The sequence below is a fragment of the Poecilia reticulata genome, chromosome 7 (assembly GCF_904066995.2).
Source record: "Poecilia reticulata chromosome 7, P_reticulata-male-v2, whole genome shotgun sequence".
Taxonomy (NCBI): domain Eukaryota; kingdom Metazoa; phylum Chordata; class Actinopteri; order Cyprinodontiformes; family Poeciliidae; genus Poecilia; species Poecilia reticulata.
The window spans coordinates 11,509,175-11,526,554 of record NC_088836.1 but is presented as its reverse complement, the minus strand read 5'-3'; the positions used below and the strand labels follow the sequence as shown (position 1 = coordinate 11,526,554).

The 17,380-nt window shown below is 37.2% G+C and overlaps 1 protein-coding gene across 3 annotated transcripts in view; it reads right to left on the bottom strand.

The window, feature by feature from the left end:
• The window catches only part of acot7 (acyl-CoA thioesterase 7), a 49,737-nt gene that overhangs the window by 14,527 nt on the left and 17,830 nt on the right, over window positions 1–17,380 (bottom strand). For 2 of the 3 annotated variants that reach the window (XM_008413512.3, XM_008413510.3), the window contains exons 5-8: window positions 17,037–17,151; window positions 16,228–16,242; window positions 15,973–16,059; window positions 5,073–5,189 (exon numbers count right to left, since the gene is read on the bottom strand). In XM_008413512.3, coding sequence (XP_008411734.1) covers window positions 5,073–5,189; window positions 15,973–16,059; window positions 16,228–16,242; window positions 17,037–17,151 — 334 coding nt within the window. The remainder of the gene's footprint in view (window positions 1–5,072; window positions 5,190–15,972; window positions 16,060–16,227; window positions 16,243–17,036; window positions 17,152–17,380) is intronic. The other variant, XM_008413513.3, reaches the window with a different exon arrangement.

Here is a 17,380-nt window from a genome sequence, read left to right as displayed (position 1 = left end):
TTACTTGATGTGGGAAACCCAAATCCAACCATAAAACAAAAAACTATATTTTAGGAATACTGCATAGGATTCTGACAGTTGAACAACTTAAGCATTAGTTTTGCTACTACATCAATAAATAAATACAATATTTGCAGAGATAGTCAAACTAAACAATGCAACATTTAGTTTGTAGCAAACACGACGGATCGGTTGCAATGTAACATTGTGAAATGAGTGGATAACTTGTTGATTTCTGTTTTGATTTTGTTAGAAATCTGATAAATTATTTAGTCTAAATTAAAAACTTGAGCCCTTTCAGAGAGGGTTGCAAAATTAGTTCGTAGCTAGTTATAGTTAGTTCCAGGCACTATGACCAGGGCTGCCAACTGGCCCATACACCACTTGACTGTCCTGTATGTGAGCTTTTTTAAAAGGTTACGTTAAACTGATATGGGAAACAGTTTGTTCTGTATTTTAAGCAAAAAATACAACCCCTTTTTGAAGATAAACCTCATATGGATAAGAGCCAGCTCACTTCAGACTCTCTCTCACTCCTGCACGCTACGTGTTAACGTTTCTCATCAATCCAAACAGCAATTTCATCAACAACTGGTCTGAGTAACAGGTTGAGGCTCCTGTAGATAATCGGGTGTACCGTCATTCAGTGTTGCAAAGATACGCCTTGCAACAAGGGAAGATTTTTAGAAATACATGAGCATCGTTTATTAAGAAAAGAAAAAAAGCCAGAGTGAGAGAAATATGCTGAAGATAAAAAGCTGTTATGCATGGCTGAGAGGATAAGGGGGAAATTTTTATTCTCATCGAACATTCAGCAGCTTCTTACGACACGCTGCAGAGAGGCGAGACAGTGGGACATTTGGAGCAGGAGGAAACTTTACTGACAGCAAGACATATGAGACGGCCAGTCTTACAAGTGCAGAGGAGAGTTTATTAATTCATCTGCTCACACAAATGTAATCTGTGCTGCTTTTCTCTCTGAAAACTGTGCTCTTTTCTCAGGTTCACCACAGGGCGGTAGGAGAACCAGTCTGCCACTATAACTGGGCATGGCTGGTTCTATTCCTTTATTCTCTTTGATGTGCCTGCATTGTATTATTACCACTGTTGCCATAGAGACAAGGACAGAAGGTGTTATCTCTGCAGGCTGAGAAAGATCCTGGCTTAATATTGAAGCTCTAATAAAACAATAAAAAGCCAGAGTAATAAAAGAGAATGTTTTCAACCAAAAATGGTCGCTTTAAGAAACAATTTAGACGTGTTACTCAAGTACAAAATGCAAAAAAATGCTCTTCTTATGGAAAATTCTATTAATGTGGAAACATACAAGCTGGTGGCTTTAATCAAAATATTGCGCTTGTTAACTATGACGTGTTTAGGTACTCCTGATCTTTTTTATTCTTGGTGAAACAATGGACAATGAGAAATTAAAAATGGTAGAAGATTAAATATCAACAATTATGATATTTTTTCGCTAACTTAATTTAAAACATGGCTGCTTCTGAGGGCGGTGGATATATAAAAGATGATATATTAACTGTGACATCCAGATCGAAAACATCTTTCCCAGATAAACTGTAAAAGGGTGATGTAGTACAATGGCTGTATATCAGGATGAGTAGCGACAAGTAGACGGGCTGATACACTGAAGCCATTTATCTTCCCCCTTGTCATCTGCCCCTTTGAGTGTTTTAAGATGTCACCACCAGGACCGAGTCCAGTCTCATCGAGATAAATCGCCTCTGGCACAGATGTAGACAGCTCAGCAGAGAGAAGTGAGATCCGCTCAATGGCATTATGACAAAAATGAGTCTTGATGATGGGTCTGGTTTTTTTTGGTTTTTTTTTAAAGACCTCAGTGATTAATAATTGATTCATGCAGAAACATCCTGCATGTGTGCAGCTCTGAAGGTCAGCTCACGTTTTCGTCTGACGCAGCAAACCTGCGGTAGAAGTTTAAAGTATACATTGAGCTGAGCGTGCAAAACGGAAGATTTGCCCTCTTTGGGACAGTCTGTGTTAGTAACATTTATCTTATGAACAACAAGCAAAAATGTTCTTTTTTTCTAGAGTATTAAATTGGTTGAAGTTGCACTACTTTCTCATCTCGACTCTAGTGCTTATCATGAAGAAAACCATAAAACATTCAAACTGTACAAGAATAAAAGCAAAATCATGTTTATTTAGGTAAATAAAACAAAAACATAATTTTAAGATTGTCATTACCCCCAACTTCATTGCTGTTTTTTCTCTCCTTCTCCCTGCTGTGTCCTTTCATCTGACATTCAGCTTTTGAGGTTTTGTGTATTTCTTCTCATTATTTGTACCTCTGGCTATTTCGTAGTAATTGATCACAAAAAAGAGCAGTGACTATACACGGGACATCAATGGGTAGAATCTAACATCTCTTTCCCGCTTCTAAATAACAACTATTGTTTGTTTTTTTTCAATCTGACATTACAGTTGCTGTACATTTTGTAGAGAGTTTGGTTTGGATATTGTGTGACATTGATGTTTTAGCCATGAAACAGGCTGGTGTTTTTGGGCTTTGTTTTATTAAGGTCTACTTTTGTAACAATACATCACGTATTATTGTAAATCTTAAAAATAGACAAATCTGTATTTTATTTTAAAATGGAAAAGAAATTCCCCAAAAAAATTAAATAAAGGAATTAAAACTACATTTTAATGGTAAACCCTCTAAATCAACCGAAGTGAGACTTGGGTTTTTAGATGGACCACAGTTCACTCTTCTCGGCTCACATCAGAGTTCGATTACGCATTCACACCTCCCCAAACGGACGAGACTTTCTAGGAAAATGAACTAAAGTTTGACTAAACAACCCTGAAACACTCACTACAGGGATCTGTTACATATACCACGAAACATCTTATTCTTTAAAGTCCATCTTCATGTTCAAGGTCCAAAGCTGTTCAAAAAATGTGTTCAGTATAGAAATCATTCTCAACCAGCACGCTTAATCATCCAAGGTCAAGATGACTCCACAAAACAGCAGGGAGAACTAAGTGTTACTGGCCGTTGTTATAAAAGGCTAAAATAAAACTAACACTGATGCTTGAGCCCTGGGAAAATGTATAAAAGAGCAAAACACAATAAGAAAAGGAGAAACTCTGAGCTGATATGGCCGGTGACCTTTTGAGAGCGTTTTCTTTTTGATTAGCAGAAGATCCTCTTGCACAAACTGGAGACACAGTCTGAGCAGCTGGGCATTAGAGATTACCTCAAAGGAAATAATTGCACATGTTTTTCCAGATGATTTCTGTCACTTGGATAATAGGATGATTTTTTGTTTTGTTTTGTTTTGTTTCCAGCTGGAAACACAAACAAAGCATGTCTGCCAGTAAGAGAGTTCTGTGAATTTTTCCTACTTGATCTATTAGCGATTCTGGTAACAAACATCAATCAGTCCAAGTCGGTGCAGGTTTTACTGGGAAAACCTATATCTGAGCTAAAACCCAAAGTAGCACAGCAGGTGCGTGGTTACCATAGAGACTATGAATGCAAACTAGTGGGTAGACATTGCCAACTCACGAATAACGCCAAATATTCAAGTTTCTTTGCTGCTTGGGTATTTATTGATACCCAACCCGCCTTGATGACCTCCTACATCTTAAGAATGATACTACTTCATCAAAACCATCTAGAAAAGATAAATACAAATGTGCACATACATTTGCACACCAGAGCAACACTGGTACAGCTAGAAGTAGAGGACATGCATGTGGATTTTAAACAATCTGTACCGATTAGATTAAATTGTTTTTCATACTTCGTTTTAGATTTGTATGCAGTTCTTTGTGAAGTGAAACGTTGAACAAAAAGCAGAGGAGAACAAGTTCTGAAAATGGTGACTAGGCGGTCCGATCCTGCTTGATACCTCTAACGGCTTCAGCTTATTCCGGAGCCGTTTTCCTGTGTTTTTAGCATCTCAGGCCCTGCACACTGCTGCTTTTAAATCCTTAGACCTTGATTGACAAAACCAGCACAAGTGAGTTATCCTGCTTGAATGAAGGAGATGTAGTTGAAAACACGTGTACTGTAAATGCAAAGCTGAGCTGGCACAGTCGTGCTGAGCTGTGACATTTCCTTTCCACTTCATAATTCAACAATGGGTAGAGATGAAGCCAGTCTATTGTTAACATTTTTATCCTGGGGGATCACAACATCTGAACATTAGGACTAGATGTCTAGACAAGGTTCTGTCTGAATAAGAAAAAAAAAAGAAAGAAAGAAAACTGCATGTGCTGCTTTTGAAATGGTTTTATACCTTTATAAACATTTGGGTATGTAAAAAAAATCATTTATTTTCCAATCTGAAAGCCAAAATACTATTTATTCTTTAATGTTTATTCCATTAGTTGTATTGGTTAGAAAGAAGTATACGCAGTCATTATTATTGTTGACATACACTTATATGCGATATATATATATATATATATATATATATCATACTATGGTTGCGTTTTCTGACTCACTTAATTCAAACACAGGATATAAATTACAACATAAATATTTAAGTAGATCTGGTCATGCAAACTAGGTCATTGGTGTAAAATCAACTGTCTATTTAGACTTTCTTCCGTAAAAGCAGTGATTCTCCAGATGGCATCATTTCAAACACCAGAGGTGCCGCATATAAAAGCCACCATTTTCTGCAAAAATCATAGTGTTCAAGGTAAATGCGATTCCTCATGCTTTAGAAAGTACATTCGAGAAACCATTTGAAAACCTTTGACTCAGGTTATGTGTGTATTATTGTAACGCACTAAAAAAAAAAAAAAAAAAAAAAAAAAAAAAAAAAAAAACTTCCCTGGATGAAAAGTGCAAAAAGGCAAAGTGTCAAAATGACCAGCACCGTGTCAAACACTTAATGGAAAGTTTAATTTTTCTTCATTAAACTTCAAAAGCAAAATTATAATCCCTACCCATTCTATTAATCCAGTGTAATTGCTGAACTTGCTAAATTCAAATAGGGCAGATCATTTCACCACTGCTACTTTAATAGATGAGTGATAGAAATCCAAGTGTGCATTCACCACTCTATCCTTACCTTTTCTAATCTTGCAGTGAAAGTTGATGGCATCCACAGAAGCAGTGACGATGTTTGTGCCGCAGTGCCGAGCGGCAACAATTCCAGCAACCTCGTCCATCAGCTTCATGGCTACACCTGTATCAAACACAAGCACAAAGAAGCTTTTACAGATGATGATTTTTAGATGTGCACTTCATTACACGTAGAAAACAGGTCTTATTAATTTCTTCATTGATATAATTAGTACTGCCACAAGTTGGATCAGATAAAAGTCTGATTTAGTAATCAAACTGCTTAAAATTCTAAGAAATAAAAGACACAAATAGCCATCTTGACATCAACCTCTGCTCAGGTATGCTGTGGCATTTAAACGATTCTTAAACGGTGCTAAGGAGCCTAAAGTATGCCAAGAAAACATCGCCTACACCACCAGCAGCAGCCTGAGCTGTGAATACAAAGTTGGATGGATAAATGCTCTCCACCTGAATGTCAAAGCTGAAATCTACCCATTTTCCTTTGACCTCTGACATCAACACGGCATTTTCATCCTCACAATTGTAGCCTGCTGGTTATTTTTGTCTTCTTTGCACCATTTTTTGTAAGCCTAAAAGATGGATCATGAGTTTTAGTATCACAGAAAATCAGAAGTTTCTGAAATACCCAGAGCAGTGCATGTGGCTGCTGCTTTACGCCTTCAAAGAGCACCTTGCCAGTCTTTTTTTTTTTTCACAAAAGAGAGATTTCTGAGATGGACGTAAGTGGGAACCCAAATCCAATCGCACTGGTGAACTTAAAGGACCTTTAACAGGACTTCATAATGGTGTGAGAGTGGCAGAGTACTTCAGAAATCTCAAAGAACCTATTGAGTCTTACCGGAAAATCTAGGAAGTTCAACAAATACCAACTTTTGTTTAAAATGAAAAGTTTCTCATCAGTTTTTCTCTAAATTTTGATTGCTTATCATTCTTGCATTAATGTTTTAATTAATGTTTTAGCAAACTCTTTCTCCTCAAGAATGGCACTAGGTGGAACTACTATTTTGGCAGGGATATGAACATCATTTAATCAATACTAAAATTTTAGTATTGTTCTGATGAGTAAAAACCAGCATTTATTTTAATCTTTATTTTAATCTTTTTATGCGTTTTAGAAAGTTGGAAGCAAAAAGGTGGTGACTATGTCCTATAAAATCGGTCATTGGCCATTCTAGCTACATTAACAGGCCCAAGAGTAAATACAGTATCTGCGCATCTCTAAATTTCAGGCTTGAAGATTTTAGTCTAAATCACTGAGCTGGAAGCCAGAGTTAAAGCTTACCAACAATTCAGAACGTGGAAGCAGAGGAGTTCACACATCCACACCCATACCACACACTCAGCCCTGGCAGCTGGTGACATGTGTAAAGGAAATAGTTGTTTGATGATTTCTCACATAAAGTGGGACACGTTGTATGGAGTGGGTGGGATGGAGATGAGGGAAAAACAAGAGGATGACATCTGCTTCTCAGAGACAGTCTGTGAGCATGTGTGACATGTCTGTTTGTGAATGTGTGCTCATTTACAGACAGTCAAACCGTTCGCCACACATTTCGGCCGCCCCGACTGTTCCTTCTGAGCTGCGTTATGTGTCTTTTATGTTACAGAAAATCAATAAGGATGCTTGCTGAAGGCTGATTCTGCTCCCTGAGGTATATACCATCTGTACTGTGTGGCTCTATTTAAGACAGCCAAGTGTGTGGGAGCATAAACAAAATGTGCTGCTTTGCGTTTGCCATGAAACTGGGTCCACTGAGCTGATTAAGATTTAAAGATGCAATTAATTTGACATCCAGCAACAGTCTTATCTTTAAACTGATTAACAGAATTTTTAAAGTATATCCATTAGGAGTTATACTCTGGTTATGTATGCAAATTTGAGACCAGATATTTCAAGACAGAAAATGAACCAACTTGTCAACCAAAAATGATCAACTCACAGTTCAAATTGGTGGCAGACTCCCCAATTCTGTATGCAACAAAACATGCATATCTTCCTGAGTCTGTTGAGAAGATATTTTTTTACTTTTCCACTGTTATGTTTTGAAAATTGATGAGATCTCACTTGGGATGGAAAATATCCCCGAGGTGTGCCGCACATGCAAACCCTAGAGTGGTCATGTTTGCGCATGTAACATTTAACAGTGGTGGTTGGTGACCTCAATAAAATGATGACAGCAAATAAAGGTACTGTGTTACAAGAGATTACAAATTAGCATTGGTTTGAAAAACCCTGACTTTAGCCAATTTGACTGCACTGTTTGATTATTTGGATCGACTGAAATGTATACATGATTAAAGATACTTTTTTTAATCTAATTTAAAGTGCCTTGAGATTACAGGCTTTGAATTGGTGCTATATAACTCAAATGAACTCAACTGAATTGAACAAAAGGTGCAGCATCAAGAATTAACTGAATGTAAAGTCATCACCATTTACATTCTTGCTTAATGCACCAAATTAGTCTACTATATTCGACCCAACAAATCCATATTAGAACCTACTCAATAAAAAACATTTTACCAAAATGCTTGAACAGAGCAAGTCAAGGACAATGCTGTCCTGAACGACTGTAGATGCTTGTCTTTGCTAATCACTACCGCCGGCTTAAGCATTAATGCAACTCCTGCAAAAAAACATTCTCCTTGTACAGTCAGAGTAGAAGGTTGAAGTAATCCTCAATGCGAGACTGCAAACGAGGACAGCCTAGGCCAAGACAGCCCTGGGCCTGACGTTACACATTCACTGGATGACATGGCACTCATGACTCTCTCTTTGCCATAGGGTGGGAACACAAAAAGGCGGAGGGAAGGGGTAGCGGTGGTGTGTGTGAAGAGGGAAGACAGCTCACTCTAAATGGAGGGAAAAGGGGGCAATTAGCAACCAAGTCCCCAGTGGAGCCCAGTTTACCACAAGGCAGAATACCTATGTGATTAGATGCCTTGTGACGATTTCCCAGAAACTGAGTGCGGTGTTGTCCACAGGCTACAATGAAAGAAGTCTTCAAGGCAGCTCTCCCTGCCCCTCAACTATGTATTCCGACTTCCAGCTTTTTAATTCATCACTCGCTAAGATACAGAACACCCTACACTACAAGGAACATCTTCCACAAAGTGCGACTAACTTCGGTTCTTTTATATGTTCTCTCGTCACTATGCTTCGGTTTCTCCTCTCTTTCTCCTGGTTTTGGTTCTCTGTCAATCTTTATTGATGATTTTCCACCTCCTCCCGTCATGCTCATTCCCTCCCCAGCAAGTCTTTTAATCACGGACGGTATCAAACAGCTCAAACTGCCTCCTAATGAGCTGTTTCTATGGAAACCGCTCCTGTTAACGGTATTGCAATGCACCCAATCCCACCCACATTTCCTTCGAAAGTCCTATAGGCTGCGTTTGCTCCAACATATCCCGCTTCCAGGTAAACATTAGTAAACAGCAGGCGGCTTATTAACAAATCTGCATGTGGCTTTAGGTTGTTGCAAATCGCATTAAGCTCATGATAATTTTTCTTATTAACTGTAAACCCCACGAAAAGCAGCGTTTTCCATATTTATTGGCTCCAAAGGTAAAAAGTTTAAAAAGCCATCTAAAGAATCCCTCTTTTTGTTGCAGTAACATAATCTCACATTGAAAAACACAGGAATTCCCAACAAATAAGTGTAAGTTTTATTTTTTTGACACATTTCTTGTCGCCACTCAGGTGGATGAGGATGTATCTTTTGTCCCCCTTGCACACTGAGCAGAACGGTAAGAAAGGAAAAACATTCTCCACAGATCAGGGAAACCGCAGCAAACAGTGGCATGTTGGGGGTCACATTGTTACCATAACAACTACCAGACTACATGCTGCACTGGCTATTTGGGAGTGATGCAAGGAAAAAAACCTTTTCGGTCTTCACACATTCAAATATGTGGGATTTGCTTAAACCTACCTGGACTTTAATTGGAACAGTGTTCTTTGGTCAAATGAAAAAAACACTGAGCTTTGTTGGCATAAAAAAAAAACAGTCCTGGTGGATTTGAAGAACGAATATGTTGAAAAGTGCTTTAACATAACTGTTGAAACAAGTAGCAGATCTTTGATAAGGAGGTCCTCTTCATGTGCATTTCAACATGAATTCTCTGCAAAGAATGCTTGTCTAGGATTCCTGTCTCAGTATCCCTCAGTCTTATTAAATGTTGGAGGAGATCATTTTCTATCCTATTGGTAAAAAGTGGGATTTGTCACTTCTGAACTAAATGGAGAATCTACTAAAAGCAACCAGAGAAAATGGCAGAATGTCAGTTTCAACCATCATATCTTTGATGATAAAGGCCATGTGATGCTGCAGGTCCATACTCTAAAAAGTTAAAACTGGTATAGTTAAAGATATCTGGTTGCTTTCTGTGTTTTCCAAGTCGATGCTTTACAACCTCCAAAAATCTGCATTGATCTGTTAGGTACTTTTCAAATTCCCAATTTTATCTCCTCTACATCCTCAACATCCCATCCAGACTAAAAAAGATCCAAGATACTTCAATGAATGTATATTTCACTCAGATGAAATATACATTCATCTGAGTGAATGTATATTTCACCTATAACCGAGTGTATATTTCTCAGAATGCTGCCAGAATATTCTGTCTGGCAGCAACTTGCACTTTGGACTTAGTTTTTTTTGCTGCCTCCAGCATCACCAATCAAGATGGTGCAATAAGCTGTGATTGGTAGCTGCAAAAAAAGAAGATTACAATTGCCTGCTGAGCATGTTTCCGTGGAGGGGAAAAAAAAAAAAAAACTTTAACGCTGAAGCTGAACAAATGTGTTTCCCTGACTTCTCAGGTTGAACACATCATTAATCAGCGAAAAGGCTTTTCACGTAGTAACTACATCTAAAACCTAGTGTCAACATAAAATACAATTCTTCTGTGAATACATCTTCAGAAAGGCGGAACTTGAACGTAAAATATGAAAAAAGTTGGTTTGCGTTCATTGATGAACTAGTAAAAGTGTAAGCAGTAGTGTGGAAGTTTAAAGTTGAATTCTGGCTAATTACATTGTTTATTATTTTAAATAATTAAAATGAATCCATGCAAAGGTTTAAACTATTTGCATCATGTGTTTTTTATTTAAGAGTCCCAATTAGTATTGGCTAAACTGGTTGAGCAGATGTCTTGGTGTGAATAATAATATCCATGGTAAAGCCTTCAGGAGTTGTATCTCCAGCTAAACCCAACATGGCTACAGAAAATGGGCACTAGTTAACTGTTTTGTTAAACTTAAACTAGCTTGTTTTCTTTGTGTGCGTGTTTTTATTTATTTATTTTTTTTGTTTGTTTCTTTTTAAGATGACAGACGTTAAAACGCATTGATAGTTTTTTTATTATTATTTTTATTTTAAAAAAGGACACCAACCTTATTAAATAAGCCCATCGTTACATTTTTAGACTTGCTGAAACAGCTTAGTGTACTGGATGATGTTGTCAGGGGAAGATTTGTTCACATCCACACTCAGGACCCAGGCCTCCTGGCTGCATCTGCCTATCGGCTACGGATGTGTTAAATCAATTTGATGAAATTAAGGTGGGTGGTTTTCTCTTTCATTGATTCTACGTCAAACATTCAGCACAAATAAACAGAATCTCTCTTCAGCCAGTTTAAACATGGTTTGCTGGGTCTTTAGTTAATTTAATTAAGGCTTGTCTAAGCCGACAACCCGTAAAAAAGTAAAACGTTTTTGAAATCAGTCAACCTGTCTGAAACCTGCATCACATATTACAGACATAAAGGAGCAGAATATCTACTTCTGTTTTATTCCCTAATCTAGAATGCAAACAGATGGGTTGGTGCTGAGGTTCTCTTTCATTGCATTGTGCACAATAGATAGCTTGTTTTCCTTTTGTTGAGGCAAATTTGAAAGTAGGCTTTCTGTTTTTCTGCAGCTGTCATGACAACATGATTTGTAAACTCAATAATGATGACATTTGTGTCTTTTGTCCTCCCACTAGACTTAAATTACCCTTTATAGGTACATTTACCAAATCTCTACAGCATCTTCAATCAACCACTGAAGATCCTTTGATAGAAGACAATCCTGACTGCATTGTCTTATAAGCAGAATCAAATTGAAATGCATGTAATTGGTAATTGTTCTGTCTCCAAGATTGGACTGAATAGACCTCATATTCATGTGTATAAATTGTTATTTTTTTATTTATTTTTAAATAAATAAGCTGCAACAACAACTTAACACACGCACACACGCATATATATATATATATCAGTCATTACTGGTTTAACACTCAGGGTATAAAATCATTATGAAATGATATCAGACACATGATTTCTTTATTAGAAGTAGCCAGTGTTTTAAGGAAATCATCTAACTATGTTGCCAGAATTAATACCACTCCTTCTGTTCCAATCTTTTTTTTAACTAAGTGTTTGACATACAAGATTACTTCCACCTCAGGCACTGAAATGCTTAAACACTCCCTGATCAACAACCAGAGCAGAGAACAAATGTTAGAACACCAAGTAGCACATGCTCTGTGTTCAGAGGTTCAGCATCGCTCTCTTCATCAAATTTCATAATAAAATATCTACATTTTCTCTTGTTACCATCCTAAGAACTGCCAATGTCACTTCTGTGCTAAATATGCCTGTAAAACTTTACAATGCACAATCCAGCTGGTGATGAACTGTAGTTAGTTGCTTTAGCGCACATGTAGCAATCAGCTGCTGTGTCCATGGAAACAGGTGGCACGCTTGTTAACGACACGAAGGGAGGAAGGGGAAAGAAGAGAGCAAAAGATAACGAGCAGAGGTAAAGACGCAAAAGAAAAAGGAGAGCAAAGAAAGAGTCAAGACTTCTGTGGGGTTCTATGTTCTGACCTTCCTTTTATTTGGAATATTTCAAGGCACATCTGATGTTTTGTAACTGCCCCAGGCGTCCATCATTTAACCTTGAACTTTCAATGCTCTTTAGAGTTTTACAAACTGTGTTAGGACGACATGTAAACTAAGCCCGAATTTTAATTTCCAGTTACAAAAAACTTTGATTCAGCCTGTTTTTCTCCAGGTCGTCTCTTGTCTTCTATGTATTTTTACAGAGGCCTTGATAAGATTCAAAACTGAAGCTACAGAGCAAAAACTCAAGAGCCGTGTTTCCAAAGATGTGATGATCTTTCAGATCTAACGGTGCTTGTGTGACTCTGTAAATATTCCCTACTGTGTTAGGAATATCAGCTATCCAAACAACTTCAGAGGAAATAAACTGATCAATAAAATAAATTAATCTGAAAAACATTTCTATTAAGTTTGTCACAACTGCATTCATAAAGTAAGTTAGAAAGATTTCTTACAATTTCATAATTAATATTTATGGAAAAAAAATAAAATGGACAATCTAACAATTTAGAAGATGAAATATAATCTATTAATCGCTCTACAATTATTAATATAGTAAGCTACATAATTACAAGTATATACAATCTAATATCTACAAAACAAATAATTGTGCTTCTATGCTAGCTTTTTCCCATAATACTCGAGCTGATTAAAATTCTGGATTTTTTTTTTTACACAGATTTATTTGGACATGTTGTAAAATTGTGTAGCGGGACCATCACAACTCTAAGAAGTTGAAGATTCTCATTCATGCAAGACATGCCAATCCCAAGTGATTAAGTATGAGGCAGCTGGACTTATTTTGTTTCTTGAAGACATTTTGCATTTCTTCCAAGTAGCTTCTTTAGTTCTGAAGAAGGATGAGTGGCGCAACGCCTTCAAGAAACAAGGAAAGTCCAGTTGCCACCTACTTTAGAATTTCTAAGGAATTTTCAAGAGTAAACTTGCAGAAGTGACCCAATGAGAGTGTTACTTATTTTTATCTTAAATAATGCAAATGCTTACTCTGAACTGATGACATGAATTTTCCAGAATTACATCAGCCATGTCCTAACACAAGCAATGTTTGGCATAAAGTTGTTGAAATAAACAAAGTGTTCTCTGGAAGAATGTTTTGTTTAGTGGCTGTAAAACACGGACACATTGTACAACTATACCTGAGATCGCCACAAAAGCAGATTTTTGAACATAGAATATAAAACTTAGCTTTTAATTATAGGACATGTCTGTATCTCACCCCATCTCAAATAAACTCAAGGCTAAATAAGGTTGTTGTTTTTTTTCCCTTTATGACAGGGTTTTATTTTACATTAGTGGATTGCAGCAACAAGCTGTGTTCAGCGACAATAAAGTTGATGTGCTCCTGAGCCTGTGCAGCGATTTCCACTTACAGAATCATGTCTATTTTTAATGCAGCGCTGCTTCAGGGCCTGGAGATCACAACCATTTCATATTTGTCGTCAGCCTTATTCTTTCCATCCAGAGACCATTTTAGATCAAATGATACATTTTGTTATATTATGTACCACACGTGACTATCTAATTTATTATGTGTTTTAATACAAATTGTTTTTGAGTTTGTCCCTGCATTTATGAAACATAATCACAATTTAAAACCTTGTAGGAGGAAGTTTATTTTGGATAATCTAGACTGTTTAATTTCAATGTTTCAGCCGTTTTCTTTTTCCTAAAATAGGGAAAAGGTGAAGCTTGCAAAATAAAAAAAGTGTCCTAAATAATGACTATCAAAGCCACCCAAAAGTAGAAGCCCAAACAACTGCGAAACAAAAGATAACGCACTATGACAGTTGGATTATCATGTTAGTGACCATGACGTAACTGTCGAACCACTGGCTCTCTAAGCTGAGGATACAGTACGTTCACAGAGTGGAGGGATGGAAGACATGCTACGAGAGGAAAAGAGAGAGAGAGCGAGCGAGCGAGCACCCTGACTGCCTGACCTGACTCGGTTATGTAAACAAAATAAGTGTAGCGAAAGCAGCAGCAAGCAAACAACAGGGTACATTGCCTAATGAGCAATGGCATGAAAGAGTCAACTGTGTGTGTGTGCGTGCGTGTGTGTGTGCGTTTTAAATGACCTGCATGCTTTTACCATATTTGATTTTAATTGGACACATTTACTTGCGAGCCCTAAAAATTAAAAAGGCAACTGTGAATCTACAACGTTTATCCTTCTGTCCGTGATCCTTCGTCGTTCCATCCTGTCTCTCCTATCCTGTCTCTCCTATCCTGTCTCTCCTATCCTGTCTAGTGCTCAGTTCAGTTCCTCTTGTTCTTAGTCAACATCTTTCTTCTGTTCATCCTCTTGACTGGGCTCATGGCCTCCCAACATAGCTGACCTCAATTGAAACGGCAGGGTGAGGCACAAACATCCAGTCATAAACAATATACTTCAGCTAATAGAAAGCGTCTGCTTTGTGTTGGAAAATACATTTTTGGATTTGCTACAAATGCATGCTAGTAGGTTTCTGTTTTATAATCACTAGAAGTCTGATCCGATGTCTACAGGAAGTTACACCAACAAATCTGGATATGTATTTATGTTCTTATTTTACACTGTCCTATCAGCTTAGTTAGAGAAGTAGATACAAAGGGAAAGAGGTAAGATACTGAGTATCCATAACTTCTCAAGAAAACCCCTTTAAAAAAATCAGGTCCATCTGAATATTACAAGCTAAAAATTAAGTTTTCTGCGGTTTATTTAGACATTTTATACAACAAACTTGAAGCACTGGAAAGTGCAAACGACACAATATAATTTCTTGTTATAAACACCTTTTTATCTTCCTACTGCTACACACTCCTGCCCTACTTTTCTTCGCTGTTAATTTATTTTGATCCATCCCCGTTTCAGCTGTTCTCATAACAATTGAGCGCAGTTAACTGTGAACTACAGCTGCTCAAGCAGTTACTTAAGTTACATAGACGGTAAATCATGCTCAAGGCTAATTGTTTACAGTTAAACTAGATAAAACCCAACAGCATTTTTAATTATTATAATCTCCGCAGAAAATTGATGTAGTGAAAGACGTTCAATTCCTTTTAAACACCTCTGTTCAGTCTAAAACTTTATAGATAAAGCCAAAATAAGTCCAAGTACAATTAGCTGTTTAACAGGAATTAATCTAAAATAAAATATTGTGAGGAAAGAGACATTTTTTGTTTCAGGTAGACAAAATTTGTAAACATTACATGTAAAATCTCAATGAATATATTCAGGTTTGTCCCGTACATGTTATCTGCTTTAGGAACGATTTCAAGTCTAACACTAAAGCAGTTTTCAAAATCGACAAAAATAGATACTTTCAAAATAACATTTTTACAGTCCACTGATTCCTAACTGAATTCAAAGGTACCAGAAAGCATCATGATGGACATTCCTCGATTTCACTTGGTTTGCATCAGCTCTCAGCTTCCTCACAACATGCAGGACCTCCAACCTGACCTGAAAGTTCTGTTTGTTTTTTTGTTCTGGCACACTGTTGGTTTTATGTGAGACACATGACACAGTCAGTATTTGCAAAAAGCAGAGAAATGGTAATGGCCAAATCACTGAGGTTTTAATTGTGACATAATTTCTTAATATGTTCTTTCTTAACCTCCCCTACATGAACGTATGTGACTCATACGTGTATTTCTTTTATTGTGTAGAAAAAACATTCTGTTGTTTATGTTGCTCTTTCATAAAAAAATGTGTTCAAGAATTAATTTCTATTGTTGCATAATAGAAAAGGAATTTCCACATGCTATACTTTTCTGCATTTTGCCACATTTGAACTAAAAACCTTAATGTATTTTACTGAGAAAACCATTGTTGAAGGAAAGCCATTTAAAGTTCTCTTTAAAGCCATGGAGGGGAAATAGTAAACCCTTCCTGGCCAGTTGAGTTTTTATCTCAGCAAAACATTATTCAGAACAAACTGTCCCGTTAGTAACATGTATTAAAAGCAACATAAGAAAGATATAAACTCACCACCATAAACAAAGTCCACTACTGTGCAGTCTGAAGACCCCACCAAATGGATCAGGCTGGACTGGCTGAAGCCGACTGTGTGCCTTTCTGCCATGTGGACACACAAACACACAAACAAAATCTTATCACAATCTAAATTCTGGAATAACAGAAAAGGTAAATTTTCCCACAACACCTAAACCAAGCTACAAATGGAAAGGCATGCCTGATTTCTGACCAACATTCTCAACATACATGTTGATGTTGTTCACTTACCCTGAGGTGCATCCTCTATGGTTTAGCAAAAATGACAAGAGTTGTATAATAGTTCAATATTTTAAATTGCAGCACAAAAATAAGTCTATAAAAACACATTTGATGTTATTTGTGTTTTTCACATATAAAAGGTAAAACTTTGGCACAACCCTTTAACATTGAAAGATGTTTTTTCTTCACAGTTTGATTTCTCTTTCTTTTGTCTTTGTTCTCTTTAGTAAGGTGACTCGAATTAGATCACAGGAGTAGGGTTGGGGTTAGGGCTAGGAGTAATAACAACTCCCAAGCCAGCACCCAGTGCCACATATTTTCTGAATTGCAGGTATTTCACATTACAGATGTGGTATGTCTGTATTACACTTCATGGTCTGGATGTCATTACAACTGCAGTAATCTGGGAAAGAGAACGTAATGGAAACACAAACTGAACACTGCATTCTACATGGCGCCGAGCTCTTCACTTTGTTCTTCACGTAATTACAACCACTGATCAAAATTGCAGTATGAACTGCACAGCAACAAAGAATTTGAATATTGTTTCCAGATTGTACCATGATAAACAGTTCACTCTCATCAACATCAAGTTCTTGCTTTCCCAGAGACAACTTCCCACTGTTCTCACTACTTTGTGATGATTTTAAAACACTAAAATTATTAGGATAGGATAGGGACAGAAATGCTAGTGTGATTCCATTCTCTTCTATTTACACTTATTCAGAACTTAAAATGTCAAATGAAATTTCAGACTTTTCCAGACTGTAAGAAACCTGATTCACTGACATGAACAGGTAGAAGCAGCTGCAGCGTACCTAGGTTTGGTCGAAGCGGCATCGGCTCCTCAACCCTCGCTTTGGTCTCCATTCTCCCAATTTTCTGTGCTTCGTAGCGTTTCCTGCCTTCTTCTTCCTTCTCTGGACTAGCATACTGCAACACAGAAGACATACAGTGAAAACATATGTATGCTCTGATTTATTCAACTTGTATATTTTTCGTCAAATAACAGCAGAAACATTGTGAAACCATACGTATGTGACTAAAGGAAAACTTTAATTGACTTAATTTACTTCTTTGTCTTGCGCAGCACAAACTTCTACTAAATATTAGTGAAGGCTGGTGGTCATTCCTGCACAAAAACAAAGTGAACCTGGTTCTC